Genomic DNA, 14,015 nt, shown 5'->3' with positions numbered 1-14,015 from the left:
CTATATACTTCAAAGAGAGATGAATACAGTGATAGCCTATGTTTCTAGTTTATTTAAATGTTAAGATGTTCTTTTGATCTCCGAAGTAACAGAATACCACACAAACAGGGACTGTTTGATTACATTGTTGAGTTCTACCAATATATATGTAAATACACAAAACCACAAACATTATCTCCCCATATGTTTTGAAGGGTTGAATTTGAGCCATTTATCCAGTAGGATGCTTAACCCTTTCTGGTCATTCGTCATAGTTACTGTAACCGACATAACACCAGGGCCAGCTTTAGGCCAGTTCCCCCGATTCTCCAGAATTGGGGCCCACACCTAAGAGGGCTCCACGCCTTAGGCGCCTTTTTAATTTTTTTTACGTACCCGGCGGCGGTCTAGGTCTTCGGCAGCACTTCGGCGGCGGGGTCCTTCACTCGCTCTGGGTCTTCGGCGGCATTTCGGCGGTGGGTGGTCTGGAGCAAGTGAAGGACCCCCTGCCGCCGAAGTGCCGCTGAAGACCCGGACTGCCGCCGGGTATTCAAATCGGGCCCTGCAGTTCCTAAAGCCGGCCCTGCATAACACAATGCTTTAAGGACAGCTGTTGAACCTTATCACTGAACTTGTGTGCTTTGGGAAATTATTTTTGCTTTTTGTTTGAACACTTATCTTTTTGTGGCTTGATAAGCTGACATCTCAAAGGACATTGTTGGAACTTGCAAGGAAGGAGAATACCAGCTTCCTCTCTCTCGTCAATTGCTGCAATTCTACTTTGTGGTTATTTTCAATTCTGCATTGGCCAGGCACTTGTGTAAAGAAGAATGCTGTATTGTCAGAATGCCTCTCTTCAGCTAGAGCCAGACAAGTTCAAGGCAACGTGAACATACAAGGGAGACGAGATGGGGGAGGGATGCAAAGATTGAAACATCAATGATTTCAAAATAAAATGCTGACAGCCAATGGAAAATGCAACAACACGTCCTTGCTGCGACTGTCGCTCATGCAACTTAAAAACTGGCATTGCAATAAAGAGTTGCACAGATTTCCTATGGAGGGCATCCTTGGAAACTTCTCCCTGTATAATGCATTTGCTGTTTCCAGAAAAATAAAGTTTGCTGCAGCCCACCTGTCTCCAAAAGCAACTATTTATGGATGTAAAACACTCCTTGTTTAGGGCAGCTTCAGGAGAACAAATGTTGCTGTTAGAATCTGCACTAACAGCAAAGCAATTGGCAAGCTTTCTGGGATCTGAGGTTTGTGTATTTGCTTGAACTTCTTTAATTGCTGTAAAAAGCCTTGGGAAAAAGTACTGTATCTATAAGTTTCAGCTATAAAAGCCCATTTAAGAACCAGGGAGAGAACTAGTCTAAGATATTCTCTACACAAACCTCAGTCTTACATCAGGAGTTTCCAGTTAGATGCAGAACCATATAAAAATTTAAGGTGTTTTGGTTTTTTTTGGTAGCTGGCTATTAAAACCCACTTTTGAATCCCCTGTTTTAGGAGAGCCTTGGTTTTGGCAGGGAGCTGCAGTGCATGTGTGAGTGTATATAAGGGTGCTATGGGACAGAGTTTCTACAGAGGGATTTTTCTATTTTTCCTCCTAAGCTAATTATGTTTTGACCCACTTGAGGTAAGAAATATCCTAATTAAATCCTGGAGTGCAACATCTTCAGTATTCGCCATGAAATCATTCACCAAACAGAACTGCCTAGGATGACCCTGATGAGACCAAAGAGATGTCTCCTTGAGATCACAGAAAGTCCGAGATGATGTCCTGATTTTCAAGCCCAGCTTCTGTTTTTACAGGAGGACTTGTCACGTCAGGCAGTTTTGCTCTCACCTTTAACTGGGCATGCAAATATTAGCGATTCAACATCTAAGAACTTGTCTACACAGTAAAATTGATTGGAACAACTACAGTATTGCAGAATAGCGCCCCCTGTGGACACTCTATCTGGAATAAAAGTCACTTTGTTTCAGAATAATTAGTGTATTTCTAAAGTAGAGTAATTATTCTGGAATTTTAAAAAAATTGCATTTATTCTGGAATACAGTGGCTACATGGGGAGCTATTCCAAAGTAACTCTGTTGGACAATTTCCCTGTGTAAACAAGTTGTTAGGGCCAGGTCGTGGGAAGCTGTACCTAGTGGTCAGAGCCAGAGTCCACAGTCAGGAGTCAGCTGGGTCAAGATACCAGAAGATCAGAAGCAGGAGACAAACCAGAGATCAGAACCACAAGTCAGAGGTTTGGATCCAGGTCAGGAAGTCAGGCTTGGGGAGCAGGAGCTGTTATTCAGAGAGCTTCCTGTTCCTGTTGCTTAAGTAGGGGCAGCAGGCCAATCAGCTGCTCTGAGACTCTGCCAATGGGATGTAGGGGTGGAGCTTCAAACTGGGGCTGGGCTTCCTGGGTCCTGGTCTAGCTATTGTCAGCAGGCTGCCAGGTGGAGAGTTGCAGTGTGGCTGCTCCTGTAATCTCTGTGGCCCTGGGTTTGAGACCTGTAGGTCACAACACAAGTCCTCACTCTCTGGTCTATAGGCACAGTCAAGGTATATAGACATCCAACCATTACTAATTGCTGTCCATGGGTGTCTAACCCCTCTAGGCAGCTTTGAAAAATCCCAACCCTGAATGGTAGCATTGGTGCCCACAATTAAGATCTGATCCTGAAGGGTGCTAAGCACACTCAAACACCCTATGACTTTGCTGGGAACTGAGGATGCTTAGCCAACTGTGGGACAAAACAGTGCCCCCCAAAACCATGCCTGCAAAAACAGAGGCCACATATGAAATCAGCCCTGATTGTAACATCTGGCATATCAGAATAGCCCTGTCTATTAAGGATGTGATTTCCAAGCCTCCAAGGGGATTTAGATGCACACATCCCATTAATTGCAATGGGGGCTGGGCATGTCAATCCCAAGTGTGGCTTTGGAAATCCCAGCCTAATTGTTTATTCATTTTCACTCAAGAAACATAAAAGATTTACTCTCCACTTTACCCTGAAAAGCCTTTTATCAACTCAGTACAGCCTCACTTTTCTGAATCTCAGTTACCCAGAAGTTCCTGTTTGAAACAGGGTCATGTACCCTAATGTCTCCTAATCACATTGCCCAAACTTATCCAGCGTCCCCATGGCGTGCAAATAATAAAAGCTGTAATGTGCTCTTTTGCTATGAAGCAACGAGTCAAAGTCATTCCTGATGTAGGGTCATTGGAAATAAATGGAGTTACAGAATCAGATATGAATTAAGACCGCTGTGCTGTCCTACATACTGGACTGTGGTCTACAGAACTCACTAAGGCTGTGTACCACTAAGACTTTGGGACCAGGTATTATTCTGCTTGATTTAATTGCCAAAAGATGTTACCTTTTCACGTGGGCTCTTATGGAAGAACCTTTGAACAAAAAGGTCTGTAACTGACTTGGCTATACTGCTTCCTATTTTAAAGAAGGCATCAAACTGTGTTATTAAACAACAAGAACATTTCTCACCAGCTTTAAATGGAACATACATGACCCATTGCAACTAAGCAGCTCCACCTAGGAAAATGTTGAAGCTAAAGCAGATCAAACACACACTGCTCTTAAACTAAAGTCATATTGTTTATAGCATCCTTCAGAGGCTGATTTATAATAAAGCATTAGCAGGGTTGGCAACTCTCGAAATTTGATTGTGAGTTTTGTGATACTTGCTATTTTAAACCAAACTCAAAGCCCCCGCTTTTGGCATCATGTGACTATAACACACTCTCAGCTTTCATTAAAAAAGAAAGAGAAAAAGTTTCTAGCACTTGGGGTTAAATGCTTAAAAATAGCAAAGAATCCGGTGGCACCTTATAGACTAACAGACGTTTTGCAGCATGAGCTTTCGTGGGTGAATGCCCACTTCGTCGGATGCAAGAGACGAAGTGCATGAAATGTTCTTTCAAAATAAACTCTTGCATCCGACGAAGTGGGCATTCACCCACAAAAGCTCATGCTGAAAACGTCTGTTAGTCTATAAGGTGCCACAGGATTCTTTGCTGCTTTTACAGAACCAGACTAACACGGCTACCTCTCTGATGCTTAAAAATGTGACTCCCCCCTAAAATCTCAGAAACCAGGAAGAAGATAAAAGGAACCTGAAATTGATTTTTTTTTAATCTCATGATTTTAAGGCAATCAGGACTGACTCCTGATTTTGGAACGCTTAGGGTTGGCGACGCTGCATTAACTAAACATTCAGGGGCAGATTCTCTGATGTGTCCAGGGTCTGCTGGGTCTGGAGCAGAAGAGGGTTCAGAGGAGCTATTCCACACCAAGCCTGGGTTGTTTCTGCACTGATGAAGCTCCACCTGAGTAGCAATATTTATAGTGTTAGAGTAGCCTGGTGACATAGTGGTTTAAACACCAGAAACTCCTTATCTACTTAGGTTCTTACATGGTCCTCTTCACCTTGGTATCTGAATACTACACTGTCTACATTACGGCTTTCGTTGTTGCTACCACTGGTGGCAGCACAATGGGAAATGTTAAGGAGAGAAAAGTCTAGCGTAGACAATAGCCTGACATTTTCAAGACTGTCTAGTGATTTTAGGTGCCCAGTTTAGATGCCTTCATGGGGGCTAATTTACACCCAAACACTGAGGCACCCAAAAGCACTGGTCACTTCTGGCAATTCGGTTCTAATGTTTCTCCCTTTACCTTTTAGAGAACAGCTGTGACCCAGAGTAGCATATGTGTTGTAACACGTCTTCTAGAGCTGGGTGAAAATTGGAATTTCCATTATATGAAAAATTCCAAGATTGTCACATTGGTTTCTGTCCCAAAACAGGCTAAAGAAGCAAAATACAAGATTTTTTGTTGTTGTTTTTTTTAGAAGACGAGGTCAAAAAAGTTTTAATTTGGAAACACCAACATGTTTCATTGGAAGTTAGTTCTCTATGTGTTAAACTGCTTTTGCCTACGGTGCCTCATGGGACATGTAGCCCAGCCCATAGGAGAGATTGTGGGCAAAAAATATTTGATCTACAACTCCCATGAGGCATCTCAGGGACATGCAGTTTAATGCGGAACTGACTTGAAACAAAATGTTTCGGTTCGGTTCAACAAACCAAAAATGTTTCAATTTGGGGTTGAACTGTCCCAAGCCAAATATTTCATTCCAATTTTCCCCAGTAGAAGACATGAACATTTCAGCAAAATTAAGTATTAAGTATTCCCATAGAGCATTTTTGAGATGTGTCGAATTGGTGATCCTTAGTGTAGCGTCTCTGAGCAGCAGAACCTCAGCAATTCACACCGATGATGGCCAGAACCATTGCATGAGAGTATGGGGGGGAAACAATAACAAAGGCAAGCTAAGGCATCACAAGACAGACCCTGTCCATATAGTTTGACACGTGTGGTTTTGTTTAATTATCAACAGCCTTACTTTATAATACGCAAGCACATGTATCACCACGTATTGCGAGAAAAATAAGGAATATGAGCCTTCACCCCAAATCGTTGCCTAGAAGTGGGAAGAGGCTGCCAGTTCTTGGGAGGATTAGTGGATTAGCAACGTTGCACTCTACAATAAATATTTGTACCATTCACTTTTTGTTGTAAACTTCAATAATGTATTATTTGTAATACGCTAGCAACAACGGGATTCAACTGAGAAACAGGCTTCATTGTCCTGGGTGCTGCACAGGCCTCTCCCACAAAGAGCTTCCATTGCAAGTAGACGAGACAGACAAAAGATGGGAGAAAGGAAGTATCGCTGTTAGAGTTGGGTTGAAAACTGGTTTCGTGTCGCATGAAAATTTCTTAGATTTTGAAAAAAATGCCCTGCCTGAATCAGGACAAAATGTCAAAATCTTGAAATTTTTTGCAATCTGAAAATCTGGGGGTAGGGGGGAAAATTGGATCAGGTCAGTCAAAACATTGTTTCAATCATTCTGAATCATTTCAATGTTGACCTTTTTGAATAAATTATTTTTTTTATTATAAATTAACAAATTTCTAAACAAAAAGGAATTTTGAACTGAAAAAGTTAACTTTTTGTTTTGAAAATGTCAAAACAGGACATTCTGACCATTTCGAAACTTTGTTCAAAGTGGGAAACTCATAAACAGTTTTGAATTGGTAGTTTCTGACAGGCTTGGAGTTATGCAACATGGGGTCCATTCTGCAAATGATATGCAAACCGAATTCCCATCTGAGCTCAAGAGGATTACATACAGTCTGGCTTTATCTACATGGCCCTGGAATTCGGACTATAGGATGTGAATTGCAATGCAAAGTAGCAAGCTATGTTCCAACTGCCCCGTGTAGACACTGCTGGTGCAAACTAAAGCGGTGCTTCTCAAAGTCGGGCCGCCGCTTGTTCAGGGAAAGCCTCTGGCAGTCTGAGCTGGTTTGTTTACCTGCCACGTCCGCAGGTTCAGCCAATTGCAGCTCCCACTGGCCACGGTTCTCCGCTCCAGGCCAATGGGGGCTGCGGGAAGCGGCGGCCAGAACATCCCTCGGCCTGCGCCGCTTCCAGCAGCTCCCATTGTGCTGAAGCAGTGAACCACGGCCAGTGGGAGCCGCAACTGGCTGAACCTGCGGATGCAGCAGGTAAACTGACCGGCCCAGACCACCGGGGGCCTTCCCTGAACAAGCGGCGGACTGGCTTTGAGAAGCGCTGAACTAAAGGGTACTTAGTTCATGTCAACATAGCCCTGTCTGAATGAGGACTAAGTTAATGCTAACTCTGTACCTTTTCATTCACACCAACAGCGTCCTCCCAGGGCAGTTAGAGTGCAACAATTTGATGCACTCTGCAGTTCATGGCCCTGTAGTCCACACTGTGGCACAGCATGGACACAGCCTCAGGCCATGTCTACACTACAAAATTAAATTGACTTACGTCAGCATACAGCCATCACAGTAATTATATCACTTGTGTGTGTCTACACTTTGCTCCTTGTGTCAGTGGTGCCCATCCTCACCAGGAGCACTTGTATTGATTGTACTGTCAGTGTGGGGCATTGTGGGATGGCTCCTGAAAGCCAGTAACAGTTGACATAAGCAATGCAGTGTCTATACTGACACTGCGTCGAGCTAACTACATCAACCTTGACTCCACGCTGCTTGTGGAGGTGGAGTTATTAAGTCAGCGTAGAGAGGCAGTTACGTCGGCAGGAGTGAAATTTAGGAGTAGACAATTCCATAGTTATAGTGATGTAAGCTGCCTGACATCAGCCTAATTCTGTAGTATAGACCAGACCTTAGTCTTGATAAGTGTGGTAGGAAGCAGGACTTATAGAGCAGTTAATGGGGAGGGATGACACCTCAGTCTGCCCTAAGATAGCTTTATTAAACGTGGCACTGATTGCTAGTCAAACACTCACTGAGATGTCTTCAGAATTCACCAATATGGCCAGATCAGACATCTACTGTACATTCTTTTCAGTAAATTAAACATCAACTTTCCCGTAAGAGACAGTGAAGAGAGAGTTCTTATTCTGAAGGGAGTGTTCTTATTCTGAAAGCTACTTATTAGTCCTCATCAGACATAAATTACACTCCAAATCAGAATGAGCTGTACAACAGAAATGTTGGCATTGAATGGAAAGTCAATATGTTTTAAGACTAGAAAAAGCTTTTATTAAATACCAAACAGGATTTGAGTATTAAAATGGATGTTACTAATGAGTCCAATAACGGTGGGTGTTTCTGCCAATTAAAATGACTATTAGGGATCAATTATAAAGAAATTAACCAGTTTTAAAATAATTGATTAATTGGGCCCTGTAAAACAGACTCATTCATTAACTAGCTGAAATAAATAATTTTTAAAAAATGACTTCCATAACTACTGGGTTGCCAAGATGTGGCTATCTGAATGAGGGAGGATTTTAAACACCCTAAACAAAATATTGAAAAATTCTTTGTTGTAACAGTGAAATACTCCCGATAGAAATTAACCCCAAAGGAAGGCAACTAACCCTAAATGAATGAGATTCCACAGGTCTCACAAACACTATTTAAAAAAGCATAGATTCAAGGAGTGCCACTAACAACTGTATGCTTACTGCCTTGCCACATTTACCACCCATGCTATTTGCACCAGCTCCCGTTTTAAGTGGCGAGGAATACTGCAATGACCACAGTGAAAGTAAATACCAGGATTCAATAGGTGCCCACTTTATTAAAAATGGCACCCGCTCTATGCTTACTGTCTGAGTGAATTATAATCCGGATCCTTTAGTAGCAAGCGAGTGAGCATTGAAAGGAAATCAAGGGAAACCGACTTCATACAGCAAATGCTCTTTTTCAGGCTGTCTCTCCCGTCCACTTTTAAGCAGGTTGCTAGTGTACTGCACAAGTCACATTGTACAGGACTGAAATTCTTTTCAAAATATTATCCTAGCGTTTTCTTTCAGCTTCTAGAGAAACAGGTCTCTTCCCTAGACACAAAATCTGCTTTTGCTCTAACACATTCTGCTCCAACAATACCACGCAGACTTTTGGGTAGGGATCAGAAGCCAGAGTGCTCTATTACATTAAATTTTTATAGGTGACTTGCAAAGTGCTATTTTTTAAAAATTGAGCTTGTGTCGTTTTCTGCTTCATTCTGAAGTCTAAAGAAGGCCTGATTATACTTTTTCCTGCTTTCTTTCTTACCTTAGGAATACCAGAAATGGCAATTCTGGTCCCCCAACTTTTGCCGAGGACATATACTGTTAGCTTTTTACCTTAAGTGAAAGTCTGCAGGCTTTGAATTTTTAACAAAGCTTACCTTTCTCCAAATTATTCATTAGACATTGGAGTTAAATAGCTGCAAGATAAAGTTTTACACAGCAACTAAAAATTCCTGCCCCTTCGATTTGCTTTTGTGATGTCATTAGGGTGACCAGATAGCAAGTGTGAAAAATCGGGATGGGGGTAGGGGTTAACAGGATCCTATGTAAGACAAAGCCCTGAATATCCGGACTGTCCCTATAAAACTGGGACATCTGGTTACCCTAGATATCATCATATCACTACTTCTACACCGCAGAGTCTTCCAAGCCTAGACAGGACCTGAATTTCTAACACAGAAAAACAACAGAATTTAAAAAAATAAACCACCCCAAACCACAAAACTTTTCAGGTCTTGCTTATAACATGATAAAAAAGCAAAAAAAAAAAAAGCACACAAATCCATTCCCCCCCAACTTTGCAGTTCACCTCTAAAACATTGTGCTTCTTTATTTGATGTTTTACTCTAGAGAAGTTCCTCTTATCACTGTCTTTCTCCTCAGAAGTATGTTAGCAACTGTAACATATCTAAGGATTGACAGCCAAGAGTCAATGGTAAAACATTCACCTTTCCAAAAGTGTGTAACTGTACAAAATGTTCAGTCAACAGAAGCATCCAAAAGTCTGATGAAAGCCAGGTTTACCCTCTTTGTCTGGTCTCTGTGGTACCACTTCCAGTGTGTGGATATTGGTTTGATGCTCAAACAGGCTTATATTTGAGAAGATCCTGCTGCCTGCTGTAGCGTGAAAGGCCCTGTCTACATGACAGCCTGGGGATGTGGCCAAGCCCGGATTTCAAGAGCACACTTTGACATGAGTTTGAGGTGATAAATTTTGGCCAGTGAGCTTGAGCTGGGTGTGGAAGTGGCAAAACATGTAGTACAATGCTGTTAATAGAAACAGCTTTCCAAATCAATTCCTGAGAAACCTTTCCGGACACTGCCCAAGCAGGAGTGTACATGGGCCCAAAAGACACCCGGTAATTAAACAGGTGAGAGAAGATAGCTTACCCAGCTGTCTGGAATTTCTGAGAAGCAGCTGTCTGATGCAAGCATATATCTGTAGGGGCCCGGGAGCCTGAGTGTGTGGGTTACCCGGCTATGCAATCATTGACACTTGAATTAAAACATTAAAAAAGCCTTTTGAGTTACCTCTTCCTCTGCGCATCCCATCTTCTCTGAGTTGTGTATTCGGCGGTAAGCGAGTTAGGGGCCAGCCTTCACTGAGAGCCCTGTACATTACTGGACCTTAACAAATAATATTAATTATTGTTTACTATTTTTACAGTGGTAGAGCCCAGGAGTCCTAGTCATGGGCTGGGACCCGATGGTGCTAGGTGCTGTACAGACACAGAACAGAAATTGGTCTATGCCCTAAAGAACTTGTATAAGGTCTGATAACTCCTGCCAAGTTTCACCTCAGTGGCCTTTAGAAGTGAAACACACACACACACACACACCATCTGGATCAGAAAGGGAAGGGTTATAATAGTGGAGACTCCCAACCCAACCCAACCCCCACTGAAGTGATTCTTTCCGTTGACTTCATACAACCTGGCATTGGCCACTGTTGGAAGACAGGATACTGGACTAGATGGACCATTGATCTGACCCCGTATGGCCATTCTTATAGAAATGTAGGATTGGAAGAGACCTCGAGAGACCATCTAGTCCAGCCCCCTGTGCTGAGGCAGGGCCAAGAAAACCTAGACCACCCTTGACTGGTGTTTGTCCGACCTGCTCCAGAAAACCTCCAGTGATGGGGATTCCACAGCCTCCCTTGAACGCCTATTCCAGAGCTTAACTAACCGTTTAATTAGAAAGTTTTTCCTCATGTCTAACCTAAATCTCTCTTCCTGCAGATTAAACCCAGTACCCCTTGTCTTGTCTTCAGTGGACATGGAGAACAATTGATCACTGTTCACTAGATGACAGCTGTTAACATATTTGAAGACTGTTGAGGGGGGACTCGATAGTCTTCTTTTCTCAAGACATTTTTATTAACCTTTCCTCACAGGTCAGATTTTCTAAACCTTTGATCATTTTTGTTGCTCTCCTCTGGATTCTCCCCCATGTATATGCATCTCTCCTGAAGTGTGACAGAGTACTCCGGTTGAGGCCCCACCAGTGCTGATGGGCTCTAGGACCCTGCGAGGCGGGAGGGTCCCGGAAACCTACACATCAGTGAAACACAGCCTGAGCCCCAGTAGCTGGAGTTGGCTAGCACAGGCCAGACGTGGGTTTTCCGTTGCTGTGTAGACATAGCCGATAAGGGTAGCTAAGCTCTGAAACAGGCGTCCAAGGGAGGTTGTGGAATCCCCATCACTGGAGGTTTTTAAGAACAGGTTGGACAAACACCTGCCAGCGATGGTCTAGATTTGCCTGGTCCTGCCTCCTCGCATTAGCAAACTGAGTAGCCAAAGGGGGAAAAGGGCACCCAGTGGGGAGGAACAGGAGGCTCCAGAAAGCATCAGGATGTCTGAGTGCACGTGCTGCAATGTCAGGCTGTATTTGCTCCAGCCTACGGCAGCTGAAGCTGGTATTTCACCTCTTTAAAAATTCCTGGGAAAGAAGAGGGGTTTGCACGGGCTGCAATGCAATGAGCAGGCATGGAGGAAGCCAGTGAGATGCATTCCGGCAGGGCCCGCAATGTTGCAGGACCGAAGGACGAATTATAACAGGGGAAAACCAAAAGGCTCGATTTCACTGATAGCCTGACAGCTCCTCAGAAGCCCTGTCTGTGTCAGTAGTGTGTCCAGACCTTGCACCCTCGCCCGCCACTGAAGCCCTCACCTGCCACCCTTCCTGAGGCTCAAAAATTCACTCGCTCACTCCTGCTTTGGCATCTGTCCAGAGCCCAGAGCCTCCCTGACCCCACTGCCGTACCTCCCTGACCCCACTGCCATACCCCCACCCCCACCATCCTCCCGTCCCTACTCCCCTGCACCATCCACTCCCATGCCGTCCACTGTCAGATCCTGCCACAGCCCTCCCTGTCCCCACCGTCGCACTCTCCCGCCACCCACCCCTGTGCCACCCACTCCCAGTGCCCTCCTTGCGTCCACACCACCCACCGCTGCGCCCTCCTGCAACTAGAGATGTATTCCCACCTGCTGCGTCCCTTTTCCTTTCCCCTAGAGACCTTCCCTCCCCTCAGGGCTCTCTTCAGCCACTGAGGCCAGTTTTTTTTTTTTTTTTTTTCACAATATATTTCATTAAGAGTAAATGTCTAAGAGAACACGTGATTAGTGCATCCTGCAGTGAACACTCTGGAGGATCCCCAGTGTAAATATCCCAGGAGAAGAGCTACATTTCCCATGCATCTTTCAGATTTCATAGTTCTTCACCTCTGGGGGCTCTTTGCTGGGATCGCCCCCTCGCTCCAGGTACAGGTTATTGTAAGGATACTGCTTCGGTCCCACAGGCATGTAGGATGGGTACATTTCTCCAAGCCAGAACATAAACAGCATGAAGCCAATAAAGAGTAAGAAGCGATTGCGCATGGTGTGCCAGGATACCACAGTGGGGGACGTGTCAACACGGGTCCGGAGAAACATGTCAAAGTGCCAGTGCATCGGCTCTCCCCAGTTTTGTCTCAGACTGGGGTAGTCCCACTGATACCAGGGGTCTCTCTCATGATGAAATCGGTCAGGAAGTTTGGGATAATCACCAGACCCCATGCCATCATCCGGATATGGCTCATAGTCCTCCACCCTCATGTTGTATTTCTTTGCAGCAGCTGCCTTTTCCTCTGGGGTCTTGGGGTAAGGTCCAGGCATCAAGTGCTTGGGCAAGTCCGAAGCTGCTCGGGCCCCTAGCGGGGCTGCCCGGCCCCCCGCCGCCCGCAGCAGGGTCGCCGCCCACAGCCAGCGCGCAGCGCGCACCCCCACCACCGCCATCAGCTCCCCTCCGCCCGCACTCTTTGCTGGGCTATTACTGTCATTCTTTTCTCTGTATTGCTGGAGTGCCTTGGCCGCCCAGTCCTGGGCAAACCCAGAACTGATGACAGAAGGGAACCGATGACTAGCATTAGGCCCTGTCATTCTCTAGGCTCAGCAGGCTCTTCCCAGGGAGGTCGCGGGGCAGCAGTCAGATCATTTGAAGGGGAGGAGGCACAATTTCCCAGCACTGTTCACCACGGCCATCCTATTTCCCAGGGGGACATCAGAGCAATCACTGCGAGCCACTCCCACTTCTTCCCAGGCCCTTCCTACGTGAGTTTGTCCAAGGAGAGGCCCAGCGTGAAACAGAAAGTATGACACAGGTCAGGAGTAAGCAGCAGCGGGAATCAGCACTGCACAGCAATCGCCTGCACTGTGCTGGCATTATCAGTGCCGCAGCTGCTTGCCAGGAGCCTTAGGACCACACCTACATGGCACAGGATTTTAATCAGCAATAGACGCAGAGCTGGTTTTACTGAGTCAGCCACGTGAGTGTACACACACACACACACACACACACACACACCTGCCCTGAGCACTTGCAGGGAAAGCAACAACAACGGGAAGACTGGCACCGCATCTCAAAAAACTACCATCCTGGTGCCTGGCTTTGTCTCGGAGGGGCTTGCACTCATTGTGGGAAGCAGGGGAGAGCACATTATTAGACCACTGGAGCAGTCTGATTAAGGTGCGTTCAATCACAGATAGAAGCCACTTCAGCCGGGCAGCCTGCAAACAGTCCTTGAAAGGAGACGTCACACGGGATCTCACACAGGAAGATATTTGGCTGCATGGAGATTTGGTGGCCAGAAAGTTGGCTAACAGGTTGAGTGGCGTTGCAGCACTGGGAGATAGATAAGAAACACTATTGCCTCAAGGGTGTGTACTCCCTGTGGGATTGCTTCTCAAGTGCTTAAACAGGGCAGGCTGGGAGGGTGGAGCAGCTCTCCAGCTTGTCTGAAACAACCCAGAGAGCTGGCAAAGTGCCTTGGGCCTTCATTTTCCACCACAGGGCCTGGGGAGATGGGAGGAAGCAGCAGTGAAGAGGAATGAGCAGCGAGCTGCTTGTTATAACCATTTCTCCTCCGACTGGGGCTCAGAGGAAGGACCAGGTGTTCTTTGCAGTGTTGGTGGAGCTGGGTGGGGCCCAGGATGAGAGCGCACCAAGCTCGGAAGTTACCGCGAGCTCTTCTTCAGCTCGAAAGTTTGTCTCCCTCTCCCCCCCACCCCCAACAGACGTTGGGCCAATAGGAGATTGGCTCTCTAAAGGAATGGGCAAGTAGATGGGAACTTTGGAGGCCAGATCTGCCATGCCCGAGTAGGGTCTTGT

At 45.4% G+C, this 14,015-nt stretch overlaps 2 protein-coding genes across 3 annotated transcripts in view; both read right to left on the bottom strand.

Moving 5' to 3' along the window:
• The window catches only part of PCSK6 (proprotein convertase subtilisin/kexin type 6), a 267,354-nt gene that overhangs the window by 132,253 nt on the left and 121,086 nt on the right, over positions 1 to 14,015 (bottom strand). The window contains exon 1 of one of the 2 annotated variants that reach the window (XM_044980728.1): positions 9,897 to 9,932. The exons of the other annotated variant lie outside the window; for it this stretch is intronic. Within the exon in view, the coding sequence (XP_044836663.1) occupies positions 9,897 to 9,917 (21 nt within the window). The 5' untranslated portion in view covers positions 9,918 to 9,932. Of the gene's footprint in view, positions 1 to 9,896; positions 9,933 to 14,015 lie in introns of those variants that run through there. 2 annotated transcript variants of the gene reach the window in all.
• Positions 11,963 to 12,657, bottom strand: LOC123344472 (NADH dehydrogenase [ubiquinone] 1 beta subcomplex subunit 8, mitochondrial-like). The gene has a single exon (XM_044980742.1). It carries the CDS (start codon positions 12,641 to 12,643, stop codon positions 12,071 to 12,073), a length of 573 nt encoding a protein of 190 aa, XP_044836677.1. The 5' UTR covers positions 12,644 to 12,657; the 3' UTR covers positions 11,963 to 12,070.

The sequence above is a fragment of the Mauremys mutica genome, chromosome 11 (assembly GCF_020497125.1).
Source record: "Mauremys mutica isolate MM-2020 ecotype Southern chromosome 11, ASM2049712v1, whole genome shotgun sequence".
Lineage (NCBI taxonomy): Eukaryota > Metazoa > Chordata > Testudines > Geoemydidae > Mauremys > Mauremys mutica.
This window is presented reverse-complemented; position numbering and strand designations above follow the sequence as displayed.